Here is a 20,200-nt window from a genome sequence, read left to right on the forward strand (position 1 = left end):
CGGGTAGTTTTTTCATCAACCCCGACAACCGCAAACCCAACTTCGATACGTACAATGTTTTTTGGCATCTCGCGCTGTACCAAAAGTAAGCAAATAGAACGGTTATAAGCGTCTTACGCTCTCTACCAACATGTTAAACTCTCTACCAGTATGTTAAAGATATTTTTAAGCGTTTCGCGCAAACAATATGTTAATTTTTTACGCTGAAAAGTTCTATGAACATATTTGTGCAACTGTTGTAAAGTTGTCATAATATTGTTGTTACAAATAGGGTTATAAAATTAAAAAACAAAAGAAAAATTCATAGTTTATTTACGTCCGGGAATCGTCAATATTATGTACATTTAATAACATCATGAGATAATAAATTAAATCATTTTATGCCTATACTTCTACATAACATTACATATCTACACAAACAAAAAGGAATGTCGAGACAAATGTATGTACAAAAATATGTTTGCTAATTTTTTTACTGGAAATTTTGGCATGAATTCTAATATATGTATTTAATAACGATCTTTTCCTGAAAAATTATGTAAATGCCACTTAGGTAAATATTGTTTTGTCTACTCAAAATAAATGTATGCATAATCTGGAAAAAATACTACCTAACTGGCATTTATAATTGTTTACCAATAAAGGGTCAATATAAGTTATTAAAAAAAAATTCAGAGTAACATTGATTTGACCAAGAATGTGATGGAAGAAAAACTATTCACTTTACAGATCATATGCGCAGACAGATTAAAATGTGCTTTTTTTTCCAAAATAACGCAATTGAAGGTACTAGCTGTACTACAATTTTTTGTTTATGATCCTATAATTCAATTCTGTCCCTAAGTAATGTTTCCATATATTATAATTGCATTATAAGATCTAAAAAAATATTTTAGGAGGTAACTGACTTGTCAATTGACAAATGTCTCACTATTAACGGTAATTAGGAATACTTAAAGCATTATCATGGTTACACTTACCGATGAGACTAACTCTTTATATTCTAAGTATTTCCCACTAAAACAATCCAATTTAGCTGAAATAAAAAGTAAAATTGAGTCTTTGCACACATAATATTTATCATAATTTATGGTAACACTATACATACTATATTGAGAGTGATAGTATTATGCTTACAAAAAATTTATTATAATTTAAATAATTGATAAAATAGCACAAATTATAAAGATCGATGAATTTACTTAATTACGTATTTTATAATATGTATAATGGTGGCAAAAAATACAATTAATTTATTATGTATATTTCAAAATTATACAGAGATATAACCTAAAAATAAATGTGTAAAAAATAACCCAAAACATTGGTTGCAAAATAATTATGCATATAAAAGAGGCGATAAACAATCATTTGAAATTCTGGTCCCTCCAATGCTATTGTGTTTTCATATAAAACTTTCAATAATTTGAAAAAGTTTGATAAATCCTATTTGAAACAATATTTTGCCCAGAATTTTAATGTTTTTCCAATACAAAATCGTAATGGAAATTGTTATTGTAAAAATAACCTGCTACCTTAACTGAGGGTTCACACCGCGCGGCCTGTGATTGGCCATAAGTGAATGACCATTTGCGGGCTTTGACTTATCTACCTGGATCCGGGAAATACACCTTGTCTTATGACTTGGAAAATGCAAGCTACTATTTTAATCCTTCAGTTTCAGGAACCCCTACTAATAGAAATAGTCAGAAATATACTAGACAAGGGCAATCAAATTTAAAAACTTAATTAAATAATGACTTTTGTTATGTAATGTAAAAAAAATTGTCACATAAAGGTTATCACGCCAATCAGTGTACACATTTGGTTGTGTATTTATTATACATATTTCTAGCTCCGGATATATTTGACAATTTGACATGAAAAATTTATGCGGGAAACAATTATTTACTGAGAAAAAGCAAAGAATACTATCTCAATCACTTAACTGAAAAAGTAACAGTTACCCATAACTCATACCTCAAAAATGTACCTAACAAACGTTCCAATGTTTCTTAAATTCTTTAGATATTTTTACCAAAGTTTTCATCGCAAGTTTGAGCAAATTATTATATTATTTTCATATACATTTGATAAATCCATAAATTTATTTTGGATAATTAAAAATGAAAAACAATTCATGGTTCAGAAAAAAAATCATAATAATTTTAAATAAATAATTTTGATGTAGGAAATACATTAAGATTGTATAAAAAAAATCTTATTTCTCTAGTGTTGTGAGATTCATTGAATTTAAAAATGATCTAGTTGTTTTAGCTGTAAAATGACAAATCGCGGCAACAACATATAAACATTAGACCACATTTTAACATAACTCTCAGTCCTTGTACGGGAAATCCTAATATATTTTTGATTATCAAGATTTTTATTTGTTATTGTTGTTCTAAACACCGCGTTTTGCATTCGAGGAGCGTGTAAGCCAAAAATATTCTTCTTCTTCTATCCCTTATCCGCACCCAATGGTGCATAGGGCACTGCATCGTATTGACGCAGTGTTATCTTGATCGATACTTACACGAAGGCAAAGTGATCACTCCCGCGCTTCAGGGACCAGTCCAGGGTAATATGAAATAAATATTATAGTGTAAAATCACTCATATTTATTTTCAACCCCTCCCTGGGAATCGAATCCGGGACCTCCAGCACGGTAGCTAAACACGCTAACCATTACACCAAGGAGACAGCAAAAATATTAGCAGGGAATTTTTTTCATTTTTGAATCTGAATAATAGTTATGACTTTTATGACGAGATGAGTTATGCCAGTTGGATATTATGTATATGCTTCGTTATTTAATTCCATTAAACGATAAAGTTTAAAACATCGCTCTTGTCATATTGTTAATTCATCAATAAAATATTAGATTATTTTATAACCTACATTTAAAAAAGAATAAATTTGACTAAAAAATTCTAAATTACATGGCAACTGTTCATGTAGATCTAAATTCAAATTCAAAAGAAATTAAAAAGATCGTTTGTTTAAAAACAAAATACTTGCGTACGCATTGTATACAAAAATATTTCAATTTTATATTTTCAATTAAATATATTGTCGCAGGCCTAAGCAGCCTGTTATTAAAAATAGGAATTAAGTTGTGGTAAAGTGGACTGAAAATTAAAAACTCAGATCTAGAGTCCACGACGCTAGCCACGGAACTACGACCCGGCCTCAGATTATCATTATATGGATTAAGTTAAAAAAATGTGTAAAAATCCAATAAAATATAAATTTATACACAGGCTTAAATAATAACATAAAGATAAAATACTACCTTTTCTACAGAAAAACGTGAGACACAGTTCATGTTTAATTTACTAATATTAATTATGCAGAAAATAACAAATAAGTCATCTAAAAGGCCCCATGATATTATTATTATTCAAACTTACAGAATACGTTTAAATATTGAATATTATAGTTTTTGGTGTAGTGGGATAAACCACTAAGAACAGTTGTAAAAAATTAACATTGTTAATTTTATTTACAAAAATCTTATAGGTTATTTTAAAGGCACATAAATCGTTTCGGTATTGTATCTATGACGGGTTATTCTCACCTCGTATCAACAAGTTTTTGTTTTTTACAAATTTGAGCTAGACAAATTTAAATCGTTGATTATTTACCTACTCAGAAAAACTAAATGGTTATCGTAGCCATGAAAATCGAGAGGATTGGAAACCAAGTAAAAATCGGGCGCATAGGGCCTAAGAGACATAAATGATGTGATGGGCGATTTGAGTTATTTAAACGAAGTTTAAGCTTTTGGGTTTGATAAAGCTTACACGTCAATCGGTAATTGAATTTGGTTACATATCCCAATCGGGTAACCAAAAAAGTAAGTTATCCATTACGCACATCTCTAAAATAAACCATCTGTTCGTAATAATTACAGCATTGGCATTGTGAGCACAGTAACTTTGAGTTGACAGTGACTGAACGCTGTTCACTGGCTTGTCGCAAAGTGAGACATCAATGATAAGGTGCTGATAAGTGTGCGTTATATGGGACAAATAAAGAAATTGGAAGGATTCTAAGTGAGGCGCTGGTTATGTGGTGCCGAGGCGATTAAATGTGATACAAATATTGTCATTTTGATGTAATATTTATGTACAAACGAAAACTAACTAGAGAAAATTGGGTTCATTTGCAAATAATAATTTAAATATTAGTTGTTGCCGTCTCTCGTGAATTGCAAGGAATACGGATTGGATGAGAATTGTGATGCAGATGAAGTGGTAGATGATGTATTGTACAAATTAGAAATGGCATTCGCACCAAAGTTGTTGTACAATTGTTGGGCACCCTTCGCAAACATCTGCTCCTCCGTAAAATTTGAATCTAACCCGCGGGTTTGCAGAAGGGAGTTGTAATGTTGAGCGACATTTTGGAAATCCGACATAGGCTCATCCGCAGAAGGAAGGGGGGTGATTGTGAGTCCGGAATTGGGAGGCTTGATTCCGGCATACTTATGCGATCCCGCAGACGTATTGAGATTCAACGGAGACATGCTGGATTCGTAGTTGTGGACGGGAGACGACTTTTCCAGTTTGGTTTGGTTGGGTATTTCAATCGGCAGTGGTACAGTCGAGTCCCTCTTTTCGGATTCCTCTTTGATGTGGTTTTCTTGGTTTTTGTCCGGAGTGTCTGCGCGGAATGCGAGGGATTTAGTTGTAGGCGCGGGTGCTGGGGCGAGTTTACGTTTGACGGTTGTATAGATTACTTTAGGAGGCGCGGAATCGGATGGAATTTTCATTTCTTCTGTTTCTGCGCTTAGAGGTACTGAAAAAGAAATATGACAAAACTAACTTAAGAACATGATTCAAAATACAGGAAAAGGATCAATAGTTTATCAATGTTTGTTAAACGAGAATTATTTGTCAATTATTACATGAATAATATTTTTTTAATGGGATTTAAGTGGCGTGCACAGAGTTTTTAATCAGGGTAGGCAGTAGGATTGGGTAAGGATAAGGCATAGCAGGCGCTGGTCGTGTTTCTATATGGAACGCGAGTAATCTAGGGTAGACACTGTTTTTCTACCTATGTGGGATTACACGCCTTTGTGGGATTTGAATTGGAGATGCATGAATGTAGAATATTGGCAAAGATGGTTTGCAAAGACAGGGTGGTGTGGCATTCTATTTTCTTTAGAAAGCGGCGTGGTGGTTATTTAGTTAGTTAAAATAGTTAAAAATAATAATTTTCGATAATCTACGCTTTTCTAGCGCTATTTGTAAAATACCACCTCATGGCGCTTCATTGTGATTTATGTAATTAGAAAAAAGCATATAGTGGAAATGATTTAGTAAACGAATGAGATTTTAGTTTTTTTCTAAAGATTTCAATCACGGTGAGAGTGAGACGATCTTTAGAAAAAATATCTTTAAAAAATTCTTCCACCATCTAACTTTTAGTGGAAGAGTGTTCCACGCCATCGGTCCCGCAACACCGAGCCACACTCACCAAATATAATGCAGTGGTTGGAAGCTGATAAGATTACTTCACCCATGGCAGTTGTGGCCGATCTAAGGTTATACAGGTAGTTAAGGATTAGGTTACCGGGCACTTTGTTGACCATGGCAGCGCTGGCGTCAGATATCCGCAGCTCGTTGGGGTGCATCCGGCGCTTGTGGGCCCGACAGTTGGAGCCGTTAGCGAAGGTCCTGGAGCACCACGGGCAGGAGTAGGGCCGCCGACCCGTGTGCAAATTGCTATGGTTTTTCAGATCCTGAAAAATCGTCGCCAACACATTTAATTTTTTTTATTTAAAAAGTTTTCCGCTGATAAAACAGTATGTGACAGACCAAGAAGGCAACACCACAACACTCTAACTTTGCAAACAATCTTTGGCTCTTCCGCATTCATACTTCTCCACGTGCATACATGCCGATTATTCTGACTCCTGACTTGAAGTCCACTTTCAATTAATTGCACTTGAAATTAAAGTACTTGATCATGCCAAGTTTTCCGCAGATTCCAACTCCATTCCCCTCATAACTTTATTTAAATGTTTTATTTTTCACTCATTCGTTCCACATGTCCGAACCATCTCAACACACCTTTCTTAATTTTATTGATTGATCTGATTATCTCTATGCTTAGCTCAGCCTTGCATTTCATTTTCATTTGAATATCTATCACACATCGTTATTTCATCAGTATGTATTTTCATTATATGTATGTAATAAAATAACTAGGTACCTACCTATACATTTTATTAAGTACTTACAAATAGTACCTACACAAAACAGTTCCAGCTCAGAATTAAACAAAAGACTTCCGATAATATTATTAATTGTCAGAATCAGATAGATAGATAGATAGATAGATATAAAAATTATTATAAAGATAAATTAAGAATAAACTTTAATTACAAAGCAACACATTGTTTATTTTATTATTATACACCCACTTTACATATTATTTACACTTAATTTTCAAAAGGAAAATATTACCACGTTATAAAACGACAATAAAAGTTAATATGGAAATGGATTATGAAACATTAGATGTATTAAAACAATTACTACAATATGTTCGGAGTGAGAGAGAAAAATTAGAAGATGATCAAAGAAAACGATTAGAAGATAATCAAAGAAGACGTGGAAATCTTAGAACTAGTGATAAAATTAAAGATAAAAGTCCATGTAAGATTTGTGAAAATTTAAATAAGGGAACTCGATATCACCCTGAAGCAAAGTGCTGGTTTAAAACAAAGGAGGATGATAAGATTAATAATAAAAATGAAGATTTACAAATTACACAGAAACAGTGCTTGAAGAATGAAAATAAAAATAATGTGGAAAAAATGTCTACAAAATATAAAATAAAATATACTCCAGAAAAGAAGAATTTCGAAGCAGATTGTATGAGCAGGAATCCAGTATTAGAATCGAAGGAAAATGCAAATGAACAATTAAAAGTTGTAAATTTGGTTAAATTAGAAGATATTTTAAAAGATCAGAATAAAAATGAAGACACACAAATAACAAAGAAACAGTGCTTGAAAAATGAAAATAAAAATAAAGTAGAAAAAACTTCTACGAAAGATAAAATAAAATATACTCCAGGAAAGAAGAATTTAGAAGTAGATTGTCTAAGCAGGAATCCAGTATTAAAATCGAATGAAAATGCAGATGAACAATTAAAAGTTATAAATTTGGTTAAATTAGAAGATACTTTAAGAGATCGGAATAAAAATGAAGGAATTCAAAAGAAAAAAACAAATGGATTGAAAAAAAACTGTGTCTACTTTAAAAGGGTCAAGAAGAAGAAAAAAAATACAAAAAAAAAGAAAGAAAAAAAGAACGGAAAAAAGAAAAAAAAAGAAAGAAAGAAAAAAAACAAGAAAGAAAAAAAAGAAAGAAAAAAAGAAGGAAAAAAGAAAGAAAGGAAAAAAAAAATTATCATATCACTAAATTTTACTATGAATTTTCATCCCCAAGGGGGGAGATGTAATAAAATAACTAGGTACCTACCTATACATTTTATTAAGTACTTACAAATAGTACCTACACAAAACAGTTCCAGCTCAGAATTAAACAAAAGACTTCCGATAATATTATTAATTGTCAGAATCAGATAGATAGATAGATAGATAGATATAAAAATTATTATAAAGATAAATTAAGAATAAACTTTAATTACAAAGCAACACATTGTTTATTTTATTATTATACACCCACTTTACATATTATTTACACTTAATTTTCAAAAGGAAAATATTACCACGTTATATGTATAGATATTAATATGTATTAAGGTCTACTGCCTCCGTGGTGTAATGGTTAGCGTGTTTAGCTACCATACTGGAGGTCCCAGGTTTGATTACCAGGGGGGGGATGAAAATAAATATTAGCAGTTTTACCCCCTAATATTTATTCAATATTACCCTACCATGGACTGGTCCCTGAAGCATAGGAGCGATCACCTTGCCTTCATGTAAGTAACGTCAAGATAAAACCGCGTCAATATTAAGGTAAAAGATAAGTGAGATGTACCTTAGCCCTCTTGAAGGCCTTATCGCAGAAGTTGCACTGGTAGCGGCAGACCTCGTCGTGCACAAACAGGTGCATGCGCAGAGTCCGGCGGGAGTTGAGCTGGATGGGGCAGTGCGGGCACTGGTACACCGTGTCGTTGTGGGTGTCCGAGTGGATGGCCAACCGCTGCTTTGTCTTGAAACTTAAATGTGACAAAATAATTAACCACTTTAAAAAAAGCCTTTGATGGAATACAACTAACCATTAATGTATTAAATGTTAAAAAAAAGAGAAATATTTGTGTGAAGGAATATTGAGTACCTGGGACACATCTTGAGACATATCTGTATCAACATCTCCAGGAAGTATGGATGGAGAAAATAGATGACAGAAGAGGAATATGCAGATAGAAAAAGTAATGGTCTTTATGCTAATAACAGAGTGGATCAGGATTCAAGTGATTAAAAGTTTTTTTTTTTAAAAAAGAGATATATTTGTATTTTTATTATTTAAACAAATATTTCAATTTCATACTATTTCTATGAGCCTAAGCGGCTCATTATTAGAAATAGGTATCAAATTGTGGTAGAGTGGGTTCGGACCAAGAAATTCAGATTTAAGAGTCCGCGACACTAACCACGAAACTACAACCAGACACAATCAAACACTGATTTTGATGAGTCTAAGAGGTTGTATTGTATTGTTAAAAAAACAGTAAAAGAATATATAATCATTTTTTTAACAATAAAATACACATTAGACTCAAAAAAATCAGTGTTTGATTTAACATTTATTACATAAATTAAAATGGATTTCTACAAATCAAACGCCAAATATATAAACAACTAAACATGTATTATCCCTGTCTCCATATGTATTAAATTTTGTAGGTTATGCTCATTTAAAAATGTACATTACATATTTTTTTTATAAATATGTATTGGTCAATTTGAAAAAATAAAGCGTTAATTTTATTTTAAATATGGGATGAAATACTGTTTCCAATTAATAAATATTGAGGTTTTTCGAATATCAAAAGTTTTTCGTGATGAAAACTATGTTAAAAAGACAAGAATTTTATAGTATTTTTCAAATTACCACAAAATTCTAAATAATGTTGTTTTTTTCTTTCTTTCGGAATATCCCGCAAAACCTCTATTTGAGAGGCTTGTCAGCAGGTAGAAAAAGGAAAGGGAAGGTAGATGTGAAAAATACATTGCAAACATCAAAACCTATAGAAAATAAATATGCTGAATTTCATTTGGCAATCGGTGGGAATTGAACCTGCGATGTCAGTTTTGCAGTCGAGCATCTGCCCCGACTATGCTATGGCGCCTGTCAAGGCAGTGAATAAACAATGTTTTACTGCAATAATCAAGTTTACATTGCATTGATCTGAAGCCTTATGCACTATAAGGGTCAGAAAGATTTTAACATGCTCCAAATCGGTATCGAATATCATTCACATTAAAGAACAGTTGTAATTTTGTACACATAATGAGGAGATGGCTATTTGTTGGAACATTTTTAATAAGACATATTTACCTCTTATGGCACACAGGACAGACGTGAGGACGAGCATCCGAGTGCCGCACTTGGTGCTCCTCCAGTATGCCCTTAGTGGTGAACGCACGCCCGCACTGGTCGCACACAAATGGCTTCAGTCTCTCGTGTACCGCCTTCATGTGCATCAGGAGACTGCTTTTTGATGCAAACCTTATAAACATACAGCACATACATTATATGATTAACGCATTGTTTGCGGGTGACTTTTAAAAGCGCCTTTTACATAGTGTTGGTAGAGAGCGAGAGACACATAAGCGTTCTATTTGCTTACGTTTGGTAGAGCGTGAGAGATCCCAAAAAATATTGTACAGATCAGAATTGGGTTTGCGGTTACTTGTGATTAGTATAATTTGGGTCGGGATAAAAAATCTGCCCGACAACAAAGTGTTAATATACTGTGTTATGATCTTAACGATCAAACAATCCAAGTCTAAAGCTTTATTATAAACTACATGAGTTCACGCATACGTACTTTATGGACTTTTTATTTTATATTTTAAATATATACATATTAGTTGCCTTACAAAATTCTCCTTGCCTTTTATGTACAAGGATTTATAGCATATTTAGTTTATATGTCTTAAAAACGATATTAAATCTGTATAATTCACAATAAATAACTAAGGTCGATCCCTAAAAACAATACAATAGGTACAACAATACAATAGACATAATGGATTCAATATCTTAAATCAATCAAGATTTGTCACATAGCTCATGTATTTGTCTTATTTTTCTTGTCATATTTTCTAAATAAGACACTGCTAAATCTGATAGATCTTTATGTCCTATTGCCTTATAAATTTTAGTCAACCACTTACATGGACTTGCAAATTTCGCAAGGGTGTATCAGCCTCTCTTCCATGGGAATGTGCTTCTTCTCGTGATGGCGGAGCAGCTGTTGCGTGGTGAAGCGCCGGGCGCACTTGCAGCACACGAAGGGGTACTCCTCCTTAGGCAGGTGGGTGATCATGTGAGACGCCAGCTCCGATTCTCGAGGGAAGCGCTTGTTGCACTTTGAGCAGCTTAAAAAACATTTTTGTTTCATTCAGAAAATGCACATGAGCTGTGATACGAAACCATAAAAAAAACTATATATGTACTTGTTTTATTATATAAAATGCTGTCACACAAAGAAATATTAGTGCAAAAACTTAATCTAGTAAAAATGTGTAAATGTATTCAAATAAATTATTTAAATGCTTCAAGGTGCGTTAAAGACATTTTTTAAGGCAGAAAATAAAATGAATCCATCGATGGGTTTTTTTTTACAATTTTTTTTTCATACGATCTGGAATATTAAATTTGTTTATTTTGTGAAACAAAAAAGGAAAACCAGAGAACGAAGGAATTGTGATTGTTTAAGTAAATTAAAACAAAACTACAAGTTTTCTCAGTAACCTCTTAGTGATAAAACATCTATGATTTTAATTTGAAGAAGGTAGTCGCTTGTTTTATTTATAAAAAGTTAATCGATGAATACGTTATTGTTCTTACTGCATAATCTAATGAAGAAGTCTGCGCACACCACTGTCCATGAGTGGTCTTGCCTAAAGCATCCAGATAATGAGATATAAATTCAAATTTTGACTTAGGAAACAAGAAAGTGAAATAGATTTGAAAGAAGACAGAAGCTAAGGGTGCGGCATTACTGCTTGATGAGAAATGAAATGGAGAAGGAATAGTACATAGGGAAAAGAATAGTGGCAATGTCTGACTAAGGCAACCGGAGTACTAGTCCGAATCCGAGTCTTGTGATTCTAAAATTGACAGTATGATAGTTGGTACTAACTCGTAGCTGTCAGACTTTCCATGCTTGGCGCAGTGCCTCCCGATGGAGACCCGGGAAGCCAGGAACTTCCCGCAGCAGCACATGACCTTGGCCCTCATGTCGTGCACATCCCTGAAGTGGACACAGAGGGCGTGCCAGTTCCGCGAGTCTTCTCCGCATATGTAACACTCATACCTGAAATGATTTCATTTGAAAAAATTATAAATATATGCATACAATAATTAATCAGTAAATTCCACTATAAATTTTAGGGTTGTGTCCTTAGGACGTTGAAGGTTGAAGAGGGGGTAGGAGGCGTTTCTCATTTTTATTTATTTATAATTTTTTAGAAATAGTGGTATTTACCAAGTAAAACATTAATTAAAAATGGATAGATTTTACCCTAAAGTTATCGGGAAATTGCTGAATCAATTAATGAAATTATAAATCAATTATAAGTATAATAGACATTTTAGCACCATACAAAGCGAAATTAAATACAGTCATTTCCCGAGGTCACTCTACTCTTCACCCTACCAACAAGTCACCTTCTATACAAACATGGTATGCATTGATTAAAGAAATTTCTAAATAGAAAACAGCATTTTATACATGCATAGCAAATAAATGAAAATAAAGTATAAGACGCAGCGACCCATAGTCATAACTGACGTCAAGAAAAGGTGATTAAGTTAGCTAGGCCATGTATCCACATGCCTCCCTAATCAAGCTTGCCTCTTTCATAAGGGATTAGGTTCCCACCGAACAGGTCGTCCATTGTTGACAATTTGTCGGTAGTATTCTCGTCCGCCTCCGTAGTGTAATGGTCAGCACGCTCGGCTACCGTTCTAGAGGTCCCGGGTTCGATTCCCAAGGGGGGTAAAATAAATATAAGTGATTTTTTCACTGCCATATTTATTCAATACTACCCTGGACTGGTACCTGAAGCGGAGGGCTGATCACCTTTCCTTCATATGTAAACGATCAAGATAACACTGCGCTTATATGACGCAGTGCCCTATGCACCATTGGGGTGCGGATAAGGGTTTTATTATTATTATATTATTCTGATCTGAACATCAGGACGCGGATCTAACTCGGCAGTTTGAACATAGGGAGCGGATATGGATTAAATATGTATGTACAATATTTTGATTGTTAATTTGGATAATTTTTCTTGAGAATATGTTAATATATGTTCTAGTATTGTAAGGTAAGACTGACCACCTTGCGTTTAAAAGATGTATGATCAAGATAATGCAGAAATAAATAATGCGATTGAAATTGAAATGACTAATAAATTGAAGTGTTTAATAATATTCTAATATTCGATGCTTACTTAATAAATGATGATGAAATTTTTTTCCTGTCTTTTTTAAATTTCTTCAAATCTCTTTTTCCGTCTTCTATATTGAAATCCTCATCATTGCCGTTACTGACATTTCCATCATCGTCTGACATTAATTCTTCTTTAATATTGAAATTATCTAAATCAATTTCTTCAAGTACGCTAATCTTTTCTTTAGATTTACTGCTTTTCTTGCGTTTTGTTTTTGATGAATGTTTGTTTCCTTTTTTACTGCTCTTTTTTTTCCGTACTTTTGGGGGTTTTGGATCTGAAAATAATAAGTAATGGGAAAATTTTAAGAACAGCAATGTACTAACTTTTTTTTAAATATACATAATACATGCACTCAAAAATACATATACAGTACATATATTTCTTGCTAACAACAAGCCATTATGTGTCTTGTCGGTGGAGTTCTTTTTACATAATTTTTTATTATTATCATCATCTATTTTAACATATTATACACACAAAAAAGACAACTAATTTTACAATATTTACCCCTGATGATTTATTATTATTACTGTACATGGGTTGTACTGGATTGGAGGCGATACATACCATAAATTTTGAACAGATTACCATAATTAAATCTTTAAAAATTTATTTAACATGTTCATACGTATTTCACTGCCACTCAACGACTGATTAATAATTAAAAAAAAATAGTATTGGATGCAAATAATGCTACTTTATGCTAAAGCGATTCATACTAAAGTGATGTATGTACTTTTTGGGCTCAAAACCAATTTGAGACTTTCATCCTAAATGACAATATACTTACTTATAAACGCATAATCACAGGTGGAATTGCGAACTTTACCTCTATTTGGTAAAAAAATACAATAATTGTGCTATCCTTTATTTGCACCCAAAGGTTCAAGAGTTTATAGTAATTTGTTATTAGGAATTATGTGTATGATGAAATAAATAAATAAATAGGGAACTTCATCATTTCAGCGCAGTGTTTGTATTTAATTTTTTAAATAATAAAAAATTCTGCACTTCAGTTCACTATATTTATAAAATAGCACCAGTCCAGGGTGTTACTATATAAAAAGTAGAGTGAACTCACGTTTTAGTTATTTTGAATCCCACGGGAATCGAACCTGGGATCTCTAGCACAGCTTGCAAATATTCTAACCACTACTTTATTAGTTGTAGTTTACCTGAAATTGACACATTAGCTAATGGGATGTGATCGTCTTCACTATCAGAGTTATTTGCCATTGGAAAGTCTCCATCATCGCTGATCACTTCCGATTTTACATCGGAATCTTCATCACATTTTTCTTTAGCTTTCCTTTTCCTGATTTGCGGAACCGAATCAATTTTTCTTTCTATGAGTATAGAATCATCCCTTTTGTCATCTTCGCTCTGTAATAAAAATAAATGATAAAATCAATTACATAATGTATTTTCTATTATAGTGTCCATAATGTATTTTGCCTTCTATTAACAAGCACTACTATCTATTTTACAAAATTAAAGCTTGCAATTCAACATTATAGCTTAGATTTTTTCCTTATACATACATGTATATGTATATCTATTTAATATTATAATTAAATATATGTATTTTATATTAAGATTTGTCTATATCCAGTGGACGCTCTCTTAACCGGCCTTGACGGGACCGACCCGGGGACGGATAACGATAAAGCCGGTTAAAGAGAAGGTAGTGAAAAACACATTAAGAAAAAAAAACCTTTTAGACAGAACTTTTATTCTGTATTAGAAGCACATTAAAAATGAACATTTGACAAACTTTAAAAAATTCAAGTTGCTACTTGTCTGGGTATATTTTGGGCGCGAGGCATTCCTAGAAGAGTCCGGTTAAAGAGGTGAGACGGTTAAAGCAGCGCTGGTTAAGAGAGCATATACTGTAACTGTGATTTGTTAGCTATATAATACAAAAGACCAACTGTATATTCATATTATATTAATAGCTTATGGATATATGTTAAGATTTTAAACAATAACATACTCTTGACCATAGGATACAAAATAAATTTAAAAAAAGAATAATTTTGTTAAAAAAACACTGATTGAGTTATTCATCAACACTTTTGGTTTCATTCGTGTTTAATTGAAATTAATGTAAGCAATACTTAATAATAACAATAAATAAATTTAATCCAAAATTTAAAAATTAGCACTTGCTGCTTACATTTTTTATGGAAAGTTATTATAATAATAAAAACACCAAAAAAAAAGAAATAAATTGAATCTTTAGATAAGACATGTAAATCAATAAAACCAAGTGTTTTTCTGATTATATAAAACAACAATTTCACATAAAATTCTCTAATTCCAATAACATATAGTATTGTTTTAAAAATATTCACAAGTAGTAAAGCACATATCTTCATAGTCAATTTTTTTTTTTAATATCATTTTTATTCAATAGTCTTAAATTGTTAGTTATTGCATTGTTTTAAAAAAAGCAAAAAAAACCTCTTACCTTCAGGATGCAAATGGGTACAAACTTCTTTTCATCAATAGTGTTCTCTAAAAAATTGTATTTATGTGCTCTGATGCTGTCATCATCTTGGTTTTTGTCTGTTGGTACAAAAGATCGAAACATCAACTGCACTTTCTCGCATTTTAAAGCATAAACATCGAAATTTTCCAATGTATCGCAGCATTCTTGGCAAATGGAGTTCGGCAGTTCGTTTTGATTTTCTAACTGAAAAAAAAACAGATAAAATCGGTGTTAAGGAATATCGTAAATACCCTGTGGCAAATGTCACAGAACAAGCGAGGCTAATGTCACCTGTATAGAGAGATATTTTGAAATTCTCAATATAAAATCCGGTCCGGGGCTCCCATTTGATAAATCGAGCTTGTAATCATCTTCTTTGGCACACAATCGACACCACTTTTTCCAAATTAAAGGCATTTTCACTTAAATTAATCGAATCTATCAGTTTATTTTCAACTAACTTCATTTGGGTATTCAACAGAAACCAACACAAACATGAAGACGGGAAATATTTAACTTGTTATGTTGGTTATATTGAGTGTTTATGAAAAATGGAACACTGCCATCTGTCAGTAGGATTTATCATCTTTAAAAGCGTTGGAAATTTATATAAAAATATATGTAAGGTAACTGAACTACTACTGAAGATACAAGAATGTAAATTTAAAATGCATTATGAAAAATACATAAATAAATGTTGAAGGTGTTGTTAAAAATAAAGTTGCTTAATTATTAAGAATAAGTCACTCCCCGCATGGCATCGGTGGTTCAGTGGTAGAATGCTCGCCTGCCACGCGGGCGGCCCGGGTTCGATTCCCGGCCGATGCAATTCTTTTTTTTTTTAATGGTAATATTACCCATACAAAGCTTATTTATTTTCTTTGTCAGAATAATTTAATTCAACCCTTGGAGCTGACAATTTTTAAACCGATAGTAATGGAAATAATTCATCAATTGAGCATTAATCTGTTAAAAAAATATTTTTCATTTACATAAAATTCTGCAAATATGCTTATTTTTATTGAAAAATTCTTTTTTTTAAAATTATTATACTTACAATTTTATATATTGTTCTACTCTACTCAACAGAAAAATGGTAGGTAGTCTTTCAGAAGTTTATTGGTTCTTTAGATATGTGTGTAACTCAAAAGGTGGACAAGCATGGAATGGGCATATACAGCTGCCAAATCCAGCATGATAAGAGCTGATAAAGGGCACTCACTTATTTCAGCTACATTCTCTCCTTCTTCTTCCCTCATTCACTCCTTTCAACATCATATATCACAAAAAACTTTTTCATGAGATCGTTTTTAAAGTTTAAAAATATAATAAAATGTATTAAAAATAAATATCAAGCCACTTATTGAACTTTTTACTGAGCAACAGATCTTTCTAGGCAAAACCTGACTGTTTTTTCTCCATTTGAAAAATATTTAGTGTGTTTAAAAAAAATAATTAAACAATACCTTTTCTTCAAAATGCAAAAAAACACTTTCTGCCCTGTAGCGGGTAAATATTATGTTTAAAATATGCCGCTTTTGCTGGGATATAGTACATTTTCTGGGCATTCCGAAAACATGCACAACTGAAAATTGACGATTTTTGATATATGACGTTGTTAAAAGGAGTGAGAAATTAAATAGAAAATATTTTGAATAGTAAAATAATTATCTGTACTATGTCAAAAGCCCTACTCTCGAACGTTTTACTATCTATCGCAGTGATTATATTAGGGCTGTGTTAATTCTGTTTCAACTGTTAGTATATATATTTTTTTATCTGTACACTGATAATATGAATATGCCAAGGTTTGTCCACAGTACAAACCTAATATGAAAACTAAATGTAGATAATTTTTTAATGGAGGTACTGCGTAGTGTGATAACACTTATTGAACGATCCAATTAATTAGTAAATGTTTTTTATTTATATAAATGATATAGAATTGTGTACACAAAAAACGTAAGTAATATAGTACATATATTGTGGATGGTTAGTGGTTGGTAATAGTTTTTAGCTGAAAACAAACCATTCCAAATTACCAATCATTTGGTAGTTCCGATGGATATTCTGCCTCTTTAAAAATTAAACAGTTTTTGCTATTAGGTACAGGTATATTCAGATAATTAATAAACACATTCACTCTAAAAGAATTTTGGTTTGAAAAAATTCACACCCTGCAATGATTATACTTACATTTTTATTCGGTATAAGCCAGATATATTTGAAGAATAAAATGTGGAAAATATTCATCAGAATTTTCAACTCAATTAAACTCTTATCATCACACTAATTGGTAAAGCTATAGCTGGGAATAATAAAATAAAATAGAAATTTCTTATCTTCATATAAATTTAATATCTTAAAAGGAATAACAAATAAGTACGCTAAAAAAAATAAAACATTTACATAAATGCAATTTTTGGTAATGTTCACATTTATTTACAAATCCAATAAAATTACATTGTGCATAAACACATGGCACAGATTTCATTTTTATATATTGGAAAACACAAAAAAATGGATTCCTATTATATGAACTAATAATAATAGTGAAAATAAATGAAAAAAAAAACTTTTTTTGTGAACAGTTCATGGCAATTAGGAATACTGATTAACTTGTGTGACACATGTTATAAATAAAAATGTAATCATATCAAGACTTCAGTATAAAATAAACCATTGTTTTTTTTTCAATTCAATATGTACATAGAAAGGCAGTCTCTGCAAAAGATTTCGATAAAACTACATCTATGAGGACCACAATTCACACAATTTATCAGAATATTCAATAAAAAAGATGTAATATTTTGGGAAACTAACTCCCTTGATGAATTTTTTGTACTGAATCCACTAAATAAAATAAACACATCGGAGATACTGGATACCTTCACTTGAACACAATGATCAATGGTTGTGCAAGTGATCTCTTATCAAGTATCTAATAGTGTGAAAGCGTATAGGCAAGACTTGTGAAAATTCCTTAAGCCTACAATAAAGGACACGGTACTTTTTAAATTGTCCACACCAATTCCCAATCACACAGTTTTCCTGCGTGATGGTACTGCGCGCATAACACACCACAATCGTAATTTTAAATGTAATTTTTGGTACTTATTTTATAAACTGTTATTTATATCTAAATATAGTAGACTCCTATAGATTTGCTAAAATCGTTTTAACTGGGATGTGGGTTAGCCGGGATGTTAAAAAATTCAGACACATTTTTTTATGTACAAATCAATTATCATGTGTTTACAATACAATAATTTTAAGGAATGACTAAAAAAGCAGTGTATTTGTGTCTGCTAAAATAAAATAAAAATAGAACACTGTAGTTTTGTTTTGTTGAAAGAACTATCAACTGCGTCCTGTATTAGAGTTGTATGAGCCGGTCTATTGAGACCAACTACCATAATTTAAACAAAGATATGGGAGATTTGCGTACCTCTCAGATCCCTTAGTGTGTATGTTAAAACTGTTTTTGTTGTATCAAAATATTGATGAAATTGTGACCTTTTTAGATAAAACTAGGTTTTTTTGACCATCGATCCCGGTAAGCCAAGAGTCTACCATATTTGAAATCTTAAAATCAGTTTACTCGCAAATATTCTATTAAGAAAAAGTTCTTATTGGGAGTGATAGTCTATTTTTTTATAACTGTATACATTACATAATATTTATTACATTAGCCTGAATAAAATAACAGTAGTACAAAAACCAATTATTTTTTATGGATTTGATAATCGCTGAATATTAAATAAATAGATTGTATATTTTATGTATACATTGCCGGAAATATTACTTTGGGAAACAAATAATATTTATATGCATAATGGTAACAGAATTGGTGTTAAAATAATGAATGCAAGTGATAACATCGATAAACAACAGAATTATGGCTTCAATATTTATAGAAAACACCATCTATTAAATGGAGAAAATTAAATCCAATTCAAAATAATATTACTCTTTCATTACCACGATACAGTCAAGCGACATTGAAAATACACTATCTTTACCATAGAAAATGAGCAACCAGTTAGATGCTTCATTCGAATCCTTGGACGGTATAATTATCCATTACAGATGGTCTACTTCACGCCTCAGGATGTTATGTGACATACATACATTTAGAGTATGTATAGGATGGCCCAGATCTTCAACACTCCGAATCAAATAATGACTTTGAAAAGTTGCAATTTAAGACTAATAGAAGACACCCGGATTCTCCATGCTTTAAAATGTATAATGGAATCTTGATCTTGGCACTGAGAATCCAAGGGTCATACAACAAACATGAATTGCACCTTTTTTCGGTAAGTATTTAGAACGGTGCGGATCATACATTGTCTCTGTGTTAGAATAATGAAATAAGAATAACACTTATTTTTTCTTCTTGATTATTTGAGTATTAATCTCTGTGGATTATACTAAAATGTTCAATAAAAATAAATGACAAAAATAGATATACGCTTAGACCTCGCTTTGCATCGTTTCACTTTGCGTTTTTTCGAAGTTGCGTCGTTACTGAATAAGACTCATTTTCGCTATCTTTGTTGTTCATATGATTTCCAATGGAAAATAGCAATTCACTTTGCGTTGTTTCAATTCGCGTCGCGATATTTTGGAACGTATCTACGACGCAAAGTGAGGTCTTAGTGTACAGATATTTTTTTGTAAAGGATCATCCTATTGAGGTTTCAGCCACCCTTGCAGGAGTCTTCTTCAGGGTAAAAAAAAGTGAAGTTGATTTGTTTAATTAAGGGTTTGTGTCAAAATAATTGCATTTAAATATTATTTTATTTGCATCTAAATAAAGTGGAAAGACCGTGGAAATATATATTAATATTTGGAAAAAGTTTTAATAAATATTCAAATAGTAAAGAAAGATCTGGGCCGCCCCGTAGTTTTGAGATTGGCTAGGTGAGCATTGTTCCTCGAAAGCAGATACAAAAAAAAACACATGTTGAAAGTGTTGTTAGTATTTGACCAACTGCTACCACCAATAATTGATTAATAATTAC

The 20,200-nt window shown here is 31.9% G+C and overlaps 1 protein-coding gene and 1 non-coding gene across 2 annotated transcripts; one reads left to right on the forward strand and one right to left on the reverse strand.

Annotated features, from left to right (window-relative positions):
- Positions 1–2,724: 2,724 nt before the first annotated feature.
- On the reverse strand, positions 2,725–15,676 carry LOC148309791 (uncharacterized). Its single transcript, XM_088259494.1, has 10 exons — positions 15,465–15,676; positions 15,153–15,377; positions 13,858–14,065; positions 12,680–12,956; positions 11,362–11,535; positions 10,391–10,594; positions 9,549–9,719; positions 8,025–8,205; positions 5,584–5,752; positions 2,725–4,803 (listed from the first exon to the last, which is right to left on the reverse strand). The coding sequence occupies exons 1-10, from the start codon at positions 15,588–15,590 to the stop codon at positions 4,190–4,192; spliced, it is 2,349 nt and encodes a 782-aa protein (XP_088115620.1). The 5' UTR covers positions 15,591–15,676; the 3' UTR covers positions 2,725–4,189.
- A 254-nt stretch (positions 15,677–15,930) lies between these two features.
- Positions 15,931–16,001, forward strand: TRNAG-GCC (transfer RNA glycine (anticodon GCC)). Its single transcript has one exon. It is a non-coding gene; the product is annotated as a tRNA-Gly (tRNA).
- Positions 16,002–20,200: the final 4,199 nt, after the last annotated feature.

The sequence above is a fragment of the Brachycentrus maculatus genome, unplaced genomic scaffold, assembly GCF_059751285.1.
Source record: "Brachycentrus maculatus isolate JH-2025_06_01 unplaced genomic scaffold, ASM5975128v1 h1tg000117l, whole genome shotgun sequence".
Lineage (NCBI taxonomy): Eukaryota > Metazoa > Arthropoda > Insecta > Trichoptera > Brachycentridae > Brachycentrus > Brachycentrus maculatus.

Excerpts from the sequence above, each read along its gene's own strand:
- LOC148309791 (XM_088259494.1), bottom strand. The coding sequence starts at position 15,590 with ATGCCTTTAATTTGGAAAAAGTGGTGTCGATTGTGTGCCAAAGAAGAT. Across the intron at positions 15,378-15,464 it reads CAAAATATCTCTCTATACAG|TTAGAAAATCAAAACGAACT; the intron begins GTGACATTAGCC and ends TTTTTTTTTCAG. Across the intron at positions 12,957-13,857 it reads AGCTAATGTGTCAATTTCAG|ATCCAAAACCCCCAAAAGTA; the intron begins GTAAACTACAAC and ends TATTATTTTCAG.